General features: G+C 41.3%; 1 protein-coding gene across 2 annotated transcripts in view; it reads left to right on the top strand.

Annotated features, from left to right (window-relative positions):
* The window catches only part of ITPR1 (inositol 1,4,5-trisphosphate receptor type 1), a 240,080-nt gene that overhangs the window by 153,944 nt on the left and 66,614 nt on the right, over window positions 1-19,522 (top strand). For both annotated transcript variants that reach the window (XM_036738075.1, XM_036738074.1), the window contains exons 43-48: window positions 3,370-3,570; window positions 5,705-5,815; window positions 8,098-8,193; window positions 10,676-10,798; window positions 12,059-12,163; window positions 14,441-14,633. In XM_036738075.1, the coding sequence (XP_036593970.1) occupies window positions 3,370-3,570; window positions 5,705-5,815; window positions 8,098-8,193; window positions 10,676-10,798; window positions 12,059-12,163; window positions 14,441-14,633 (829 nt within the window). The remainder of the gene's footprint in view (window positions 1-3,369; window positions 3,571-5,704; window positions 5,816-8,097; window positions 8,194-10,675; window positions 10,799-12,058; window positions 12,164-14,440; window positions 14,634-19,522) is intronic.

The raw sequence follows: 19,522 nt of genomic DNA, 5'->3' as shown, positions 1-19,522 counted from the left end.
CTATCCCTTGATCTGTCTTGGAAGTTCCTGACTAAAAGATTGGTTGTTGGGTTAGAGTTTGTTAGAAGGAGATATTCTGGGAGATTTAACTCATCACAAGAAATAGAATTAGTGTCGCAATATCTCAAAATTGAATGGATCCTCAGAGAATGAATAATCTCTCCATACGAATGGGCAAATAGCCATCTAGCCATTGCCTGAAGACTTCCAGTGAGGGACGGGGAACTCACTATGTTCTGGAGCAACTCATTCCACTTTGGGGTATCTAATTTTTAGGAAGTTATTAGTTGGGTTAGGAAAACAGTGGTGTCTTTGAAATAGCTTTGCCATCTCACTTTAATTAGGATAATCCTCAGTTTTTTTCTGTAATGAATATTCTTAGATATGGATCAGTCAAAATGAAAAATTCTGATTTTGCCAAACTATTTACTAATGGTTTTGTCACCTTTGACTTGAAGTATTCAGGAATTCCTTGTGAAGGACTTTTATTTAACTACTTTACACGGTATAATTTCCACTTTTTTTGAGTCTTCATCTATGAAATCAGTTTCCCCTTTCCTCTACGTTAATAATAAATATTATATATAATACTAAATAACCTGAAGGATTATTTTTCATTGAAGTTAGCAAATGTATACCTATGGCAAATCCTAGGGAAGTGTAAGAAAAAGTACTGTAAGAGTATCACCAGGCAGAGATTCACGTACCCTCTAGACAAAGAAAAGAAGGCTAAAAAGTCAAGGAAGTGGGAGCCTCAGTTTAGCAGGAAAGATGAAAGTTAGACACTAGGAAACACAATCAAACTCTAAGTGTAGAATACCTCTCACTTCCTGGCGTTGATTTAGGGATAATCCTTCCAAAGCTACCCCAGGTGACTTCCTAGAGTCCTTATCAGCCCTGAGATTCCATGGACTTTGAATAGTGCTTCTTTTGGACCACGAATCTCCCTCTTCACTGTGAACTTGTCTTACATCAATACTTGTGAAAATCATCTAAAGTATGTCAGTGCAGGGAAACTGATCCCCAAGCAAAGGCTCCTCCTAATGGTGATTTTCTTTCAAGTTGAAATTAACTAAGAGGCAGCATCTCTCTTTCTACAACTGCACAGAAAGGAAAAACATAGCCACTTGAGGTAGTCAGTTAGCAATGCCAGTCACTTAGGGATTTGAAAAGGGATTCAGAGTGTCAGAGAAACCCAGTTTTGGTTTCTTTTATAAGCGTGTGTTTTGTTGTGGTTTGTTTAGCAGTTAAGTGCTGGGAATCTCTTCAGAAGGAGCCAAATGGCACAAGTTATATTCAAGCTTTAGAAGTATAGGAGCACATCTGCTTTAGAAGTTATTTTATGGGGAATGCAATTATAAATTGAATATCTGTCATTTTCATAATTTTTTATAACAATAACATTTTCCCTTGTAAAATCAGAATCAGACTAATGTTACTGATTTTGCATTCTTCCAAATGTCTTATTGATAGCCAGGGGCCCAAAAAGTAGCAGTTTTGTAGCTAGCAGTAAAAGCCATCAAGATACCATAGGGTATGTAGAATACTGGGCTTGTAATCAGGAAGCCCTAGTTTCGAATCCTACTTCTGACACTTAGCAATGAAAAAAAAAAGTCACTCGACCTTTGTATACTTAAAGCCTTTTAAGTCCTAAATGGATGGTGATGTGCATTGGTATAGATCAAATAAACTCCTCTGGCATTTCAAGGTTTCTTCAGTCTGGTCCCAACCTGCCTTTCCAGCCTGCTTACATATTACTTCCCTTCACGTATACACAGCTCTCTATCTCCTTACCTTTCCACCGACTGTCCCCAAACCCTGAAGTGTAATCCTTCTTCACCTTCACCCTCTAGAATCTTTCATCTCCTTCAAGGTTTGGCTCAAGCTACATGAATCCTTTTCTGATCTGCCTAGCTGCTAATGCCTTTTCTCCAGATTTTCCTTGTATTTATTATGTATATATCTTGCGTAGAATTTTATGAGATGCGTTGTGACTGAGTAGAGACAATGTTGGCCATGAAGCCAGGAAGACCTAAGTTCCAGGCCTCGCTTTGACACATATTGGCTGTGTGACCCTGTCAAGTCCTTTGGACCTGTCAGTGCTCTGGGTAGCTCTTCAATGGGACTTTTTTACCAGATGTGGAGAGAGTTTCCTTATCCGTGATTTCCCTATGCCAACAAAATCATAGGTCTGGTCCCTGTCCTATGCTTTTATGTATGTAGTCTCTCCCCTAATAAAATATCATCTCCTTGAGGGCAGGGATTCATTTCTGTCTTTGTGTACCAATGCCTGACAGTGCCTGGCACAAAGGAGGGCAGCTTGTAATTGATGGTTTTTTTCTGATTGATTTGCTGAATCATGTGTAAAAGCTGAAGCACAAAGGATTGGGGAAGTAATGAGCTTAATGGGAAGAAGAGAACATTGCAGTGGGTTACCCAGGAAGGTAATTCTCTTCTTTCTTCAATGATTAAATATGATCTCTCCATCAGTGGTATCTTATTAGCACAGGGGTTCTCAACCTGGGATCCAAGGACCCCCAAAGGATCCATGTATAGGTTTCAGGAGACTTAGGTAGGAAAAAAGAATCACATCATTTTTTCAGTGTAATTGGTTTCCTTTGCAAGCTTTTACATCTTATTTTAAAAATAATATTCTGAGAAGGGATTTGCAGTCTTCCAACAGACCCCTAACATGGGGATCCTTTCCTCCCATGTAGCCACAGTTCAGGAGATTTGCCCCAAACCTAACACATTCTGACCTCCCTGAGCAGGAGAAGGTGGAGGAGCCAGATTCCTGGGCTCCTTTTGTATGTGTGTGGTAGCACTTAGCCTGGGCTGCTTCCCTAGAAGGGGAGTGGACCTTTAACAGTCACTTAGCAGCTAAGCTTGCTCATCAGATCCACCTCTCTCTCAGTTTGGTCCTGTAGGAGAAGCTTGGATGGAAGGCTGTGTGTGTGTGTGTGTGTGTGTGTGTGTGTGTGTGCGAACGAGCACACACACTCGAGCATGTTTGTGCGGGCGCCCAGGCAAGGGGGTAAGAAGTGGGCTGGGAAATGAGATAACGCAAGGAAGCAGTAGGAGTATGAAGTCATTGCTCACAGAGAGGCTACTCTCCCCCTCATCTGATAGAACAGTCTCTTCGGAAAGCTCTTCATATTACATAACAGCCGCTGCCAGTAGTCTGCTCCTTACTGGAGGCCCCTCAGTGCCATGCTGAGTCATTGTTCCTAACTGTTGATTGTCCAAACTAGAACACCACTGTATTCAGGGAGCCTGATGAAATGGCACCATCATAACTTGTCTCCACTTTTCTTCTCCCCACACCCCCGCCCCAACTCCCTCTACTCCACTGAAAACATCCAATTCCAGAACTTTCTCCGTTGCCAAAACAATAAAACCAACTACAACCTGGTGTGTGAGACGCTGCAGTTTCTGGATTGCATTTGTGGGAGCACGACTGGAGGGCTCGGCCTTCTTGGGCTGTATATAAATGAGAAGAACGTCGCGCTCATCAACCAGACCCTGGAAAGTCTGACCGAGTACTGTCAGGGACCTTGCCATGAGAACCAGGTAACCAGTGTTTGTCCTGAGGAGAAAAACGGGGCCATTTTTAATTAGGAGTAGCAGCACTAAGACTGAGTCAGAGTGCTCCGGAGGCCAAGCAAGATCTCCAGCGAGCGTCTCTCTTTTGACTTGGGGAGTAGCCTGCCCTTTTCCAGGAATTGAGACATTTTGACAGCCTGAGGCTGCAGAAACTTAGTCTACTTTTTAAAAATGTTCCAACCCTTTCCTAATATAAGGACCCTTTACCTAGGGTAAGTGATAATGAGTACTATTCAAATTAGAGCAGCTTACAGCGTACCAGCGATCGAAAACTAACCGTGCTGGGCCCAGCCTGATGACTGGTGCTAGTGCTATCAGAAGGTGGCTTCTCCCTCAAGAGAGGGAGTAAGAGGCAGCTGGATGGCACAGTGGACAAAGCGTCAACCTGACATTAGGAAGAACTGAGTTCAAAGGTGGTGTCAGACACTAGCTGTGGGACCCTGAGCAAGTCACTCAGCTATTACCTCAGTTTCCTCCTCTATAAAATGATAATAATTGTACCTACCTCTCAGTGTTGTAAGAATTAACTGAGATAATTGTAAAAACTTAACGCAGTTCCTGGCACATAATAAGTGCTACGTAAATATTAGTTCTTATTATTGGTACTGCTTCTGATCATACGTTAAGTTGCATGGTATAAACTAAAGTGCTGTCAAAATTCCAAAAAGGAAAAGACTATTTCAGTTTGAAATTAACTGAGGCAGAGATCATGGCAGAAATCAGTCTTAAGCTTTGCCCTTTACATAAAGGTGGGATTTAGGTTAGGATCCTTGGTCATTTTTCCCCAGTATGCTCTTTACCTGGTAGCAACTCACTGCTTTATGTACCTTATAAGACTCAGGAATCTGGGTGATTCTGACCTGTGCTAAGTATTCAGGGCTCTCTGAGAGACTAACATGATTCTAGCCACAATAGCCAAATTACCATCACAAAAGAAACAGGAAAAAGTTTTTATAGAGAGTTCTACTCAGTGGTCAAATGAAAACTCAGCCAAAAATCTGGACATGGGGTGGAATAGGGAGTTGAATTCCATGGAGTTTGTTCACATGGATGGAAACACTCAAGGCCCAGGCAACTCATTGCTATGTATTAAAGTATATTTTATTAAATGTGAAAATGAAGGGAAAACAGTTGAAAAGGGGTTTCCATTCCTGAGTGCTTCCTGAGGCATACTTAAATTAAAATGAACATGCAGTAAAACAGAGTGGTATAGGATTGGAATCAGGAAGGAGGTGTGTCTACTATCTACCAAGGGGATTTTACTATCATTTCAGAATTCCATTTCTACAGCACAGGACAGAGCAAAAGCCTACCTAGGGGATGAAAACAGTCTACCAAAAACTTGGTAGCAGATTATTAATCATCATATGTTGTCATTGGAATAGCAGGCTTATTCCCCATATTTGGTATCTCCTTTAAACTCTAAGAGAAACTAGGCTGCTTCAGTCAAATTGAGATCTCTTAAAGACCTTAGCTTGAAAAGGCCAAGGTCCCCCACTTCATCCTGGGCCACCTCCAGTTGTCCTGATCCATATCTGGCCACTGGACCCAGATAGCTCCAGAGGAGAAAGTGAGGCTGGTGACTTTGTACTACCCTCCCTCACTTAAATCCAATTCACTTGCATGTCATGGCATCTCCTCCCTGATGTCATGGTCCTCTTCAAGAAGAAAAGACAAATAGCTAGAGAAACTATCATATATGAAAAGCAGGTTCTCATTAGAGGTTGAAGCGTACCTTTGGGGGTGAGGTGTAGAAGAGAAGGACTGATAATCCAGTTTCAGTACCAAAGTGTATTTTCTGAGCTGTTGAAGTTGGACATGACCATTCTATCGTTACAGCACCAAGGGACTTTCCTGAGACTCTTTTGTACATCATTCAACTGTTTACTGTTAATTCTGAAACTAGAGATTTTCATCTGTCTTATTTTTTTTTACCACTTTCTCACGGAAAATTTGCAACTCTCCCCCCAGAAACATTATTGCGGGGGGGAATGATGACGGTCCATTTTGGTTAGGGGTGGTAATAAACATTGTGTCAAAATAGCAGTTTAGTTTGTTGACTTTTTTACATTTGATTTATAATTTTTGTGTGTGTTCTCAGAACTGCATAGCTACTCATGAATCCAATGGCATTGACATAATCACGGCTTTAATCCTGAATGACATCAACCCTTTGGGAAAGAAGAGGATGGATCTTGTATTAGAGCTGAAGGCAAGTTATAATTGCAGAGTGAAAGAGAGCTGGGAAGATGCTGTGTTCCCCCTCAATTTAGGAAGTCCTCTCCCATGAAAACAAATGGCCAGATTAAATTAGAGACCAAAGTAGGATTTCTGAGTAAAATGCTGCATTTCCATCCATCTCTTCTAAATAAAAACCTTCTGCGTGGACACCCCTTGCTTAGTCCCATGATGTGACCTTACTGTGTGAAGCAGAAACACCCATTTTACATGTCATTCTAGAACCAAAAGCATTGCTTCTGAGAGCATCAATCTAAAACAATGGAAATTCCATTCTTGTGATGGTATCTGATATTTTTCCCCTTGCTTGGTCAGTGGAGGGGTAATGTACATCAGGCTGTTGGGGGATGGGGAGGAGGCAGGTGCTTCTGGTTGGCAAAGACATGCTCTGAGTCATCTAGATTTTTTTAAACAAACCTTAGCATACAGTGGGTGTTCAGTAAATGTTGTCTTCAAATCATGGCAGTCATAGTATAATAACCAGGAATGCACCTGTGGGTCTGTGAAGTAGCTTCACTAGATTTGCCACAGATGACTTTCACAAAATGGAAGATCTTAAGCTAAAAGCGACATTTTGGTCACCTAATATAGCAGAGTGGTCCCGATGAACTGAGGGCATGCCTCCAAAAGGGTTGGCATACCACCTCACTTCTTAGGTCTCTACGAAAGGAGCTGCGGTCTCTATATCATACTTAGTAGCTGGCCAAACTTTCTGAGGGAGGGAGAAGTGTTCCAGTGATGTCTTCATCCTGCAACCTGCAAATCAACTTGATGTTTATAATGTACAGTTTTTTAAAATCTTGTGATTTTAAAAAAAAAATCCTTCTTGGGCACATTTCCTATTTAATTCTTGTCCATATTCAGGGCATGTTATAATTTGTCCCTGTCTTCCCCTCATTGGTTTCTAGGACTTTTTAATTATCTTGAGCAGTCCTGAAACTCATGTGAAACACACAGCGGAGAAACTGGACTGCCTTTCCAGTAGAAGTATGTCACAGGAAAGACAGGTTGTTAGTAAAGGGGTTTGACACTGAGATAACTCCTTAGGATTGGTAAGGTCCTGCTTGTTTCTCCTTCAGTGTTTAAAAAAGTATAATTGGAAGCAGTAGTTGACAATTTTTTAAATATAATTTTAGAATGACTTTTTTTTTTGCTCTTTGGTCTTCCTAATTAGACAAATTGTATTAAAAAAATTAGCCTGAATTAAGCAGCAGATTATTACTCCTCAGCTTCCAGTTTGCTATTTATCAACAGGGTGAGCTGCAAGTAGCTAAAATTAATTGAGGATTTGAAGCACCACCAGTCGGCATTCAGTGGGCTTTGCTTATAACAAAGTAAGTTTACTTATTAGAGAACACTGGGGGCATTTCCTCCCCCACCAGGGAAAGGTCACCATTTGTCAAGACAGCAAATTGGTTGAACTGGCATGACCTTTTGCTGAACTAGAACAGCTTTTGGTCCTGTGTTCTAAGAGTCTAAAACCAGTTATGAAAATTAGTGTAGGACCAGGCTCTGGAATTAGGCCAAGCCATTAGAAATCTAGTATGTAGGCAAATAATAGATTTAAAGCCATTGGGAAACCTGATTCAGGCGCTGCTCCTTTTCCCTGTTGATACTGATTGTATGATGATTGTTAAAATATTAGTGATTAGAATAACAAATAACAATGATTGACATTTACATAGGGCTTTAAGGTTGGTAAAGTACTTTTCAACCACTGTCATATTTGAGCCCCACAGGAACCCTGTGAGATGGTGCTGCAGATGGGATTCCTCCCATTTTACAGACAATCTGGGAAGAGTTGATGGCAATACTTTAAGGAAGTGAATATTTTGGGTCGATTATCTTTTGAGGCCACTCCCACAGAGATAGATGTAGTTGAGTTTTCCATAAGTGGTGTGTCCCAATGTGTGATTGCAGGGATATACAATCTTCACATTCACTTTTAAAATTCTCTTCTTGGGTAGAATTGCCCTTACATCAGGGTTTTGAGAAACGAAGCCAAAAAGTTATACGGAAACTTGGCCCAGATCTGACCTGTATGTACTTCCCATGTTTCTGTAAGCTGGAAGTCATGTGGACCTGGGTGAACATGATCTTTACCCAGAGGTCAGCCATGTAGTAGAAAGTTTAGCCAATGGCATCATCTCAGTGGAGTCACAAAAGAGGTGTCATGCCTGTCCATTTAACTGGGATGCATATCCAAGGGTGGCCTTCTTCCACAGCCATTGACCTATTTTTTTTTCCTTCAACTAGAATAATGCATCTAAATTGCTCTTGGCCATCATGGAAAGCAGGCATGACAGTGAAAATGCTGAAAGGATATTATACAACATGAGACCAAAGGAACTGGTAAGCTTTGCTCATCTTAGGCTTGAACCCCACCTCCTACCTACTGATTTAACTCATTGTTTAAACTCCTAACGGTGATCTGCTCACTGTCACCTCGATGTTCGTTGTCTGTTGAGAGCCTTACTTCAGTGCTTGGATTGACAATGCAGATGGCAGCCTACCCACGCTTGCCTGTCCTCTGCTGGGGGCCTTGCTCTAGGACTCTTAACATTGCAGAGTTACTAGTAGCGCCCACTAACCGTTCATTAATTGTTCCAGCTTTTGCTGCACGACTGATCCATCTTCTCTTATGATCATATGTTTCTCTGTTGATATCCATTTTGCTGCTTCTCCTGTTTGGCTTCTCAGTACAGCTTGTTCATGCCCATTCAAGCTTCTTAATGGCCCTTTAGATCATCTGCACCTTGAAGGTCCTACACATCTTTTAAGATACAAATCCAGTACCACCTTGTCCATGAAGCCTTCTCTGAATCCCTCATCCCCAAACCAGACACAGCCCTTCCTTTGAGGTCTCATAGCACTTTCTTCCTCCCTCAAACACACATCGTAGTTCCATTTGGTGTGATATCTATTTGTGTATGTGTCTCATCTCCCCTGCTAGATTGCAAATTCTGTCTCATCAGTCTTTGTATCTACCGTAGCACAGTGCTTTGTACATACTAGGTACTTAGTGTTGAATCTGAATTTGACTAAGGAAAGATTACATGAAGAAGATAAGTGGAAATATCCAGATCCTCGGACTTTCAGGGAAGCCATCAGAATCACACCAAAAAATAAATAAAAGAAAATATTTTAGTCTGCTGTCTTGGGCAAAGAATACAAACTATCTCATTGTGGTGATGGCAGTCTGCCGCCTTTCTTTGGGTCCTCTTCAGTAAGTCTTACTTTAAAAGCACTTTCTTTTTAATTCCCTATTTCCTTATCTAGGCCTGTGACTACATGTAGTAGTATCCTTGCACAGTGCTGAAAAATTCAGCCTCCTGATGCCAGTACTGTTTATGTAACGAGGTGATCTCCATCAGTTCCCTAGTGCCAGGAACAAGTTATCTTTATTATAAAGAGGACGTGGTTCACAGGTATATTTTGAGGAATGATGCAAACTACTTGCTCTGATTTCTAAGGAGAAAAAATGTAGAAAACTGTGAGACTAGCAACAAACAGAAACAACGGGCTGAATTGAAGACAGAATTTGGAATCTTGACTGACCGGCACGTGCCTTCCGTCACCCCCACCCTGCCCTAGTCTCTGAATAAACTACAAATGAAAATTAAGGTAACAGATGTAGAGATGAAAGATACCTGAGGTGTCCTCTAGGCTAGCCCCTCATTCGACTTACAAGGAAACTTGTACAAGGAAACTTACAAGGAAACAGGAGTTAATGCCTTGTCCAAGGTTACACAGGTAGTAAGTAGCAGAGTGAGGATATAAACTCAAGTGTTCTGGCTCTACATTGATAAGATAGCACACCCCAGAACTCTATTCTTCATGCTTACCAAAATGTGTCTTTGAAAGTGTTTTTAGTTATACCCCACCACTGTTGATATCACCCTCGGCTCTCTAAGGTCAGAGTGGAATGTCATAAACCCTCAGAAGGGAGTGGTCTGGAGATTTATATAAATGGTATTATAATGACAAGATGGAGGAGATGGGGCAATGCAGAGAAGGCGAGATTTGTCAGCTTAAGAAGAGGAGCCTGTTCCATCCCTGCCTCCCATTGGGCCAACAAGAAGGTCCATATAAACTCCTGGCAATTGTCCCCTGACTTGTTACATAGTGGAAAGTGTGGTAGGTGAGCCCCTGGTTGCCAGTTGCCCTCTTGTGGTTGGAGAGTGCCAGTCCCTAGAATATAAGGAACATCTGGCCCTTGGATTAAACTCCCAGTTATCTAGAACTCGAGTAACCAGACAAGTCAAGTATTCATAACCCTTTTGGAGAGTATGTTCTCCTAACTATAACTGAAAAACAATTAACTAATAAACAAGTTGATAATGTGAATTTATTTTTTTAAAAAAAATCTGCTTCCAGGCCATGTCCTGGGATCGGTAGAAATTCAGCCCATTCTCCATGTTCTATATCTGGTCTTCTATGTTTGGGTAGAGAAGTAATTTTTTTACAATGATGACACCAGGGCACTTCTGTCTTCTGAATCATTAAAATTAATGCTTCAGTAAAGTTTTTGCTTTAGTTGTTTTGTGTACCAGTTATTTGAACATGAATAATACATCTGTGACAAATATGATAACTCAATAAAGTAGAATATTCATTTAACCAAAATATCCATTCTTTAATATGCTGGGGAAAATGGACATGTACTTTATTTTACTCTAAGGCACCTGAAAATGGGTTGATTTCATTAATAATATTCATTGAATTGAGTTGACTAAAGTACTGTAACAAAAGGTCTGCTCACCGTTATAGTCAGTGTGAGGTAGGCCCACATTTTCTCCAAGGAGACATTTGATTTTCTTGCCCTAACCTGTAGGTGGAAGTCATCAAGAAGGCATACATGCAAGGGGAAGTGGAATTTGAGGATGGAGAAAATGGTGAGGATGTTGCTGCATCTCCCAGGAATGTGGGCCACAACATCTACATTTTAGCCCATCAGGTAGGACGGACTACCTCATGAGCATTTTTTGTTTGCAAGGGCAGCCTTCCATTGAAATGGATGTGAGGAGGCCCTCTTTTGCTTCACTGTGTTGTTGGGAGCCTGTCCTTTCAATCTATTTTAGCAAGTTGACCAAATTTGTTGACTTCTGAGGTTTAGAATTCTCCTTTTCCCATTGTTACTTACAGTTCAGAATCCCCTTCTTAAGAAAAGAAATTCTTGTATCCTTAAAGACATTTAACACCAAGAAACTTCCTTTTTCCCTTTATTCCCAGTGATCTTTTAGCTAGAGAGAGTTGAAAGGCTTTCTAAAAGTACTGAAGTGATCATTTCTTAATTATCTAAAGAAATAAACTCTAATTTCTTGATTCTCTTTGGAGCTCCTGGGCCTTCAGACTTGTGACTTTGCAGTGGTTTTAGTAGCAAATAGTATTCTGTACCTCAGCAACAAGGAAACCAATTTCCCAACCGTGCTCCCAGGTTTGTTTTGATTTTAAGACAGCCTTCCCAAATGTTGGCATATCTGTGTTCTGTTCTGAAGCACTTTCTCCATCTCTGGTGAGCATCGCCCACAAGTGTGCCTGTTGGATAATTACTTTTCCCTTCCCTTTCACCTGAGTAATCCAATTAGACTTGTTATCCCTAGGTATTGGCACTCCTTGTTGTTCCTAGTATATAAGATAACGACATTGCACAGGCTGCTGGCAGCCCCTTAAATGATAGGCATATTTACGACGGGAATTTTTTTTTTTTTGCATATCGCTGGAGGTGAATAACAGACAATCAGCATTCTGCTTTTTAAATGGAATTGAAAATATGGATGTCCCCCAGGGAGCCAGACAATGTTACCACTGTTATAAAATGGCATTTCTTTAACACCATTTCTCCCCCATCTCCTTGTTTACCAGCATCTAGCCATCCAAGGGAGCTTTCAATATGTTTAGATTAGAAGAGGATCCAAGAGGTTGTACTGAAAATTTTTTCCTCTGCCTGGCTAAATAAGACGGGGGCAAAGCAGGACTCAGTGTGGGCAAAAGTGTTCTGTGCTCTGTTCTGATTGATTCCCAAAATAAGCTTTGTGTACATAGCACCTAGTTGGAATATAACAAGTCTCCCATCACCTTTGCCCTCCTGCTAACAACTTTGCTGGTTATTATGTATTCTTCGTACCAAGATTTGAAATGAGTACCTGTGTTCCTGTTATAAAGAGAAATTGGGTCTCTCCTATTCCTTCCCCCCCACCCCATTCTTGTATTCCAGTTGGCTCGGCATAACAAAGAACTTCAGAACATGTTGAAACCCGGAGGTCAAGTAGAAGGAGATGAAGCTCTAGAATTCTATGCCAAACACACAGCACAAATTGAGGTAAAAAAAAAAAAGTACAGTGAGCTCCAAGTGGTTTTAATTAAAGGGGTTAGAAGGACCTGAAAATCCATTGTTAAACCATAGATTATTTGAGCTAGAAAGAGATCTAGAGATCAGATGGTCCATTCCCTTCTATTTTATAGATGAGGAAACTAAGGTCAGGGTCACACAACTTGTTAATGGTAGAGCTAGGAATCAAACCCAGGTCTTCTGAATCGTAGCTACTTGGTCTTTCCCTCACTGTACTCTTCATCTCAGGGGTCTTTTAAAAGCCAACTGCTTCTCTAGAAAGTCAAAGAATCATTAGCCAGCCTTTGATCATGAGATAATAAACCCAGAGAACTTAGAAAAAAATACCCTCTCACTGTTAGAACAAATATTTGAACCAGCCAACCATCTAATCCAATGGTCAAAAGTATCCTTAGGTGATCTTTTAAATCTCTGAGCCATCTTCCTAAATTGATTAATTCTGTTGACTCTTTCACCAAACCCATGTTGACTGGTCAGACCAGTCTTGTGTTAAATGGCTGTTAAATTATCTTCAGACCTATGATCATATGAGCCTGTGCCTGGATGCTGTCTTAATTGGGCCTGATCCTCTGGACCTTGACTGAGATGATTGCCTTAAACACAATAGACTCTTTAGCTGTTCGAATTAGAAGGGACCTTAGAGACAGATCATCCTGCCCAGCCCCTTCTTTCAGAGATGAAAATGCCTACACCCTAACAAGGAAAGGGACTTGCCTAAGATGCTAAAGTGGCAAAGCTGGAGGCCAGACTCATCTCCGGATATGTACTCTTGCCATTGGACCACTCTGTCACAGTAACTCCAGATGAAGAAAAGCATTATTATTATAGAGAGTCAAGTGGGCAGTCATTTTCATTCATTTTGTTCTCCTGACTCCTAAGTATATGTGCTTAAATTTGAATATTTAAAACTACAATCATTGATCCAGCATTAAGGATCAGAGCTAGGAACATTACATACATATGATATTTAATACATTAAATACATAAGGTATTAAAAGGTATCCTTGGACTCTGACTCTAGAACCACCTGGGCTCTGATAAGTGAGTTTCTTCTATTATCTTGCCCAGGTTGACTGTCACCATACTGTGCTTCCTTAGGTGTGCCCGACCCTCCCTTCCTATCTTCCCTTTTTATATCGTTCCCTTCTACTCTGCCCCCCCAACCTATCTTAAATTGTAACCTCTTTGAGGGTTGGGACGGTTCTGGTTGCTTGTATCTGTATTACTAGCATTAAGCCCAGTCCATGGCACCTAGTAAGCACTTGATAAATGCTTGATCTATCTGAAAGAATTTGATCATTGGCAAAGTTTCAATGAAGGAGGTGAATGTAGAATGCAAGTTCCTTGAGGGCAGAAATTATTTCATTGTTTTTCTTTGTATCCCCAGCACCTAGCACAGGGCCTTGCACATAACTTTTGGCCTAATAAATGCCTGGTGATTAATTGATTGCCCCTTTGTGCTTTATTCTGGTTAGACTGTTCTGAATGTCACATTTTAGGAAGGACATTGACACATTGAAGAGTGTCTGGATGTAGGCAACTGGGATGGTGAAAAGACTAGAAGCAATGGTGGATAAGGATGTGTTGAAGGAAGTGGAGCTTTTTAGCCTAGCAGAGATTTGGTTGGGTAGCGGGAGGTTATAAAAATGCTATTAGGTTTCCTTGGTTTGTGTCCTGGGAAAGAACTGTGAGTGGTGGGTGGAAGTTACAAAGTCATATTTTTGACTTGACATAAAGAAAACATCCTAGTTATTAGTACTTTCCAAAAATGGGATAAACTCCTTTGGAATGTAGTGAGTTCACCATCACTTGCAGTCTTCAAATGGAGTCTGGATGAGCATCTGTTATTCAGATGTAAATTGAACTCCATAGCACTAGAGTCCCTTCCATTTCTGAGGTTCTAGGATTCTTTGACTTCAGGTGTTATGCAACTCTTAAATTTCTGGTGCGTCAGGCTCATTTGAATATGAATGCAAAAGCAACCTCTTAAATCATTAGGATAAAATACTAGTTATCGAGTCTGAAAGTCTGAGGTTTATTAAATAATAATCTTATGGATTATCCAGAAATATCTATTTCAACCCTCCTGGGACTCAGAATAGCCTTAGGTATTAAACCCTTTAAGTGTTAGGACCCTTTCTTTCTGCCTTCCATAGCACTTAATCCAAGGTTAGGAATAAAGAAGTGCTTGACAAATGCCTTTTTACGATACCAAGCTAATCATTTGATCTCACGCATCTCTTCCAGATTGTCAGGTTAGATCGAACAATGGAGCAAATAGTCTTCCCCGTGCCCAGTATATGTGAATTCCTTACCAAGGAGTCCAAACTACGGATATATTACACCACTGAGAGAGATGAGCAGGGGAGTAAAATAAATGACTTTTTCTTGCGATCTGAAGACCTCTTCAATGAAATGAATTGGCAGAAGAAACTGAGAGGTAGGTTAGAAACATTTGCACAAATATGTTATGCTAATAACTCTACTAATGACCCCACCGGGCTGTTTTTAAGTACTGACCCCATTTTACTGATAGGGAAGCAAAGCTTCCTAGCGGTAGGTAGCATGACTTGCCCACAAACATGGGAAATGTCAGAGACAGGATTCAGATCCAGGTCTCCCAAATCTCAGGTCCAGTCCTTTTGCCTCTAGTGGGCTGCTTCAGCAGACAGACAGGTCACCCAGTGCACTTAGTTTCAACATTGGAGAAGGTGAAGCTAGACTTAAGCATGTTTATCCCCTAGGGCGGAAGGTTTGTGGTCCACCTCTGAGCACCATTAATACTCATCTTGGAGTTCTCTCGCTGACAAGTCAGTGTCCAGATTCCTGGTCAGAACGTTCTGGAGTCATCATCATTATCTTTTGTTTGGTGAAATTTGATTGAACAATCCCTGAGAGGGCATGAATGCTACTTGCAATGTCCTGCTTTTTAAAAATAAAAGCAGCTACCAGGTACAAACAGAAACCAGGCTCTTGGATTCACAAGACAAGGCTCTTGAGCAACAAAGTTAGGTGCTTTCATTTCTCATTTCCTAGCACACCTGCTAAGGAGATTTGGGCATCTCCCCCCTCACAGGCTACCTGGGCTATTGGACTCCCGTAATTGTGTCGTTTTATAGGCCGTGGAATTGTTTGCCACATTAGATGTGTCAGAGCTAATGAGTGAGTCCCGTTTGAAACGCCTGACTATCAGATGAAAATTACATGTTTAAAACACTTTTATAGGGGCTTTCCCAGAGGCCTGCTCAGCTCGTGGTTTTCATTAGTTTTTTAATGTGGACCTTGAGCATTGACTGAGCACTTGGCACCAACTGATGCGACAGACTTGAAAGGATTAGTCTGTGTTTGTATCTCTTAGTCTGCAACTGAGTTTTTATTGGAAAACTCGGGTCGAGATTTTTGGTTTGGTTTGGTTTTTTGTCTTTAGCTTCTTCTGGTTTTCCTCCTTCCCATAGGTCCAGGTGGGAAATGGGGTGAAAGAGGGAGCCATGTTTTTTGGTTTGGGCTCTCTTCAAAGCTCAGCTCGCCTGTCATCTCCTCCTACACGGGGCCTTTCCCAGTGTTTCCACATGTCAGGCCTCACCCCTCACCCCCCTCCATTGTATTCACTTTGTAGATAGTTTATATTTACTTATCCATACATGTGTGGTCCCCCCATGCCAGCTCTTTGAGGGCACAACCTTTGTTATTGTAGCCATAGTACCTGGCACATGGCAGAAATTTCATTTTCACATGGCCTACTGAATTGAATTTCCTCAAGTCTGAGGTGGGACAGCTACTGTCCCATCCTATTTGTCCCAAAATATTTATCCTTAGATCATAAATTTAGGGCTGGAACTAGAGGTCGTAGTCTAACCCTCTCTCATTTTACAGGTGAGGGAACTGAGGCTCAGAGATAAAGTTCCAGGGTCATAGAGGTTTAAGTGGCAGAGCTGAGATTTGAATCTTGTAATTCCAAGTTCAGTGCTCTGCCTTGTGCATCAGGGTCCCTCTTCTCTACCTCTTTCCCTCATTCAATTCCTTCCTCCTTCCCCTGAGCAACAGATAGATGAGGCAGCCATTAGACTCGTCTTTCCTACCTCAGTACTGGCCTTAGTCTCTTATAGTATTTTAACGTAATACTTGAAGCAATCTGTGGTCTAATTAGCATCCATGTTCCTTCCAAGGATTCAGATTACAGCACATCCGTGCCTTCTTGCCCTCTGCAGTCTCATCTATGTCTTCTTCAGAGGATGTGTCAGATGCTCTGAATGCTGGCCTCCAGGTCTATTAACATCTCCTGGATATCAGTTTTCTCTCATCCTCCCTCCCCCCAACCCCCCACCAAACACTTCCTGATTTTCTCTTATACCACTTCTTGAACGCAAGTCATCATCTGCCATGTGCTGAGGCCTACTCATGCCCACCACGAATCCCTCCAGTGATCCTCAGCTCATCCCAAGAACCTGGCAGTAATAGCAGACACTTACCTGGGGCTTTAAGGTTTATTGAGAACCTTCCTCACAGCAATTCTGTGGTAGGTAGGGAGTAGGAGGATTATTACCCCTTTTTTTCAGATGAGAGAACTGAGGCACAGGAAAGTTCGATGACTTGCCCATAGTCACTAAGCTAGTGTCCATTTCTAATGATTGCAGGTTAAGCTCACTTTCCATCACGTAATATTCCATCTCGCTAGATGTTAGCCTGAGTCAGATCTGTTATGCACCTCAATTTCCTCCTCTGTGGTCCCATCGATATGTTCTTACGGCACCTACTTCACAGGGCTGTTGTGAAGCTCAAATAAGAAAGTCCTTTATAACCTTAAAGTCCCATTTACATACCAGTTGTTATTTTCAGTGTATTCTGTGTCTAATGGAGGCACAGAAATACATTTTGGAGGAGGCACAGTTGTCCTCTGTGATTTCAGCCCCAACGGGATAGGGAGGCCATGCAGGAAGAGGCAGCTAGGTAGTTCAGTGGTTAGAGCCTTGGACTGGGAGTCAGGAAGCTCCATCCAAGCACACTTGCTAGCTGTGTCACCCTGGGCAAATCACTTGGCCTCTGCCTCAATTTCCTCATCTGTAAGAGCATCTTCCTATCAGCATTGTTATGAAGATCAAATGAGATATTTGTAAAAAGAGCGTGCAGACCTTGTAACACTTGTTACTATTACTAATAAATCTTTTTCCCCAATAACCTATTATGACTTGATCATCTGTTTGCTTGTGAGTTACTGTGGTAATACATCATCTTTTTGACTGTCACAACCACCTTATGAGGTAATTGCTGCAAATATTGATATCCTCATGTCATTCACTAAATATTTATGAATGTGGCAGCTTGGTGTCATAGTGGAGAGAGTGCTAGATTTGGAGTTGGTGAGTTCAAATCCTGCCTCGTACACTTGCTGAGTAACCCTGGCCTTACCTGCCCTCTGCCTCAGTCACCTCCCCTGAAAAGTAAAGGAGTCTGTCTGATGGCGACCCTCGGCCGTGGTCCTGTGTTTCCCATTGCCCTCTGGCCAAATGCTTCCTCCTGACATCATTTTTCAGTCTCTTTTGGGGAAGGAAAAAAAACGAGTTTCCTTTGTACTTAAGTATAGCTACTGGTTGCCAACTGCATGATTTTAATTGGCTTCAAGACTATCTCCTGGTGAGAAAAAGGAAAATTATGATTAATGACTTTGAATTAAACATGAATTTGCATGTTTGTGTGGGGAGGGAAGAAACCTATTCATTGGGAAAAAAAACCTTTTCATTATAATTGTATTTCCATCAGTAACCACTTTTCCTAATAATAAACCTGTGGAAAACTTATTCCTAGCTCATTTATGTAACAATTTTCCTGAGGGCAACACCAGACTGGTACTCAATTTGGCTTGCTGATTACAACTATTGGATTCAGATGCAGGGGACAGCCTGTTGGAAGTTTTCCCTGGCTATTTTGACCACTCTCATACACTTAAGAATCTTCTAACTTGCATCACGATTATTTCATAGACTCATAGTGTTAGGGCTGGAAGAGATCTGAGAGGTGAGTTCGTCTAACCCCTTTGTTTTACAGATGGGGAAACTGAGTTATAGAGGGTTAGGGCACTTGCCCAAGGTCACATAGGTATTAAGAAGCAGAGCTGGGATTCCAACGTAGACTATCCACTTCCTCCACTCTTAGTATTATTCCTACTGTAGCAGGCTGCTTTAGATCTCATTTCCCTACTTGGTTGTAAACTCCATGAGGGCATGGACTCCAGCACTCCTCATTTTTGTATCCCCAGTATCTGCCACATAGTTGCATATAATAGGTTCTTAAAAATATAGAAGTGTGTAGTAGTTTCTCTTGGGATTTTGAAAAATCTCCCTGTTTATACCTTTCCTGATCCTCCCACGATCACTGGCTCTGAGCCCAGGATTATTGCAAAATTTAAAATATAGGTAGGGTAATTTTATTTAGCAAACATCGATTGATAAATATTAGTTCAGTTGAATTTATTAAGTGGCTGCTCTGTACAGAGTAGTTTGGATGTGGATTATAATAGCACCTACCTCCCAGGGTTATCATGAGGATCAAACAAGATCAGGTTGGTAAAGCAGTTAGCACGGGACCTGGCACATGGTAAACACCATAGAAATGCTGGCTGCTATTATTATTATTATGAGAGAGATAAAGATAAATATTGCAATGTCCTCATTGAGTTTATGGCCTAACGGGGGATGAGACATGTTTATACAGAATTATTATACTAATTAGAAAATATTAAATGTATTAAGATCAGTAACCCTAACTTGTATGATCAGCTATGGAGGAGATGCTTTCGACCACATTTTCCATTTTAAACAATCCACAACCCTAAAATCATTGTGTCTTTTAGGCTCATAGCAGCAGGTGCTAGAAGCACAAACCAACTCTTCCAGGGGAGAGATAAACCACAACTGAAGTACCAGAGCAAAAATAAACCCCCAAAACGAACAAACTATTGTTGATCATCTGAAATGATGTAATTTGCTAGCAGGTTTATAGGTTGTCCAACACTCCACAAGCACAACTTATTACCTGTATTTCCATCATCATGTCTGAGATTGAAAACCTGCTAAGAAATCAGTGGTAGAAATCATTTGAGAGAGACAGAAAATCTCATGTTGTACTTTAAAAACAAAAAAAATGGACTCTCAGTGAATGCTTCACACCTTCTCTTCTCTCTCCCTGCCCCTGTGGTCATGGCTAGATGAGACATGTTTTCTTGTTATAGGGCAAAGTGCCATCAGCAATGCCAGGTTTCTTCCCCCAGGGCAAATAATTCCTCTTTTTAAAATCCTCCCTTACCCTCCTGCCCCAACAGTAGTAAATTTAAAG

The sequence above is a fragment of the Trichosurus vulpecula genome, chromosome 9, assembly GCF_011100635.1.
Source record: "Trichosurus vulpecula isolate mTriVul1 chromosome 9, mTriVul1.pri, whole genome shotgun sequence".
Lineage (NCBI taxonomy): Eukaryota > Metazoa > Chordata > Mammalia > Diprotodontia > Phalangeridae > Trichosurus > Trichosurus vulpecula.
This window is presented reverse-complemented; position numbering and strand designations above follow the sequence as displayed.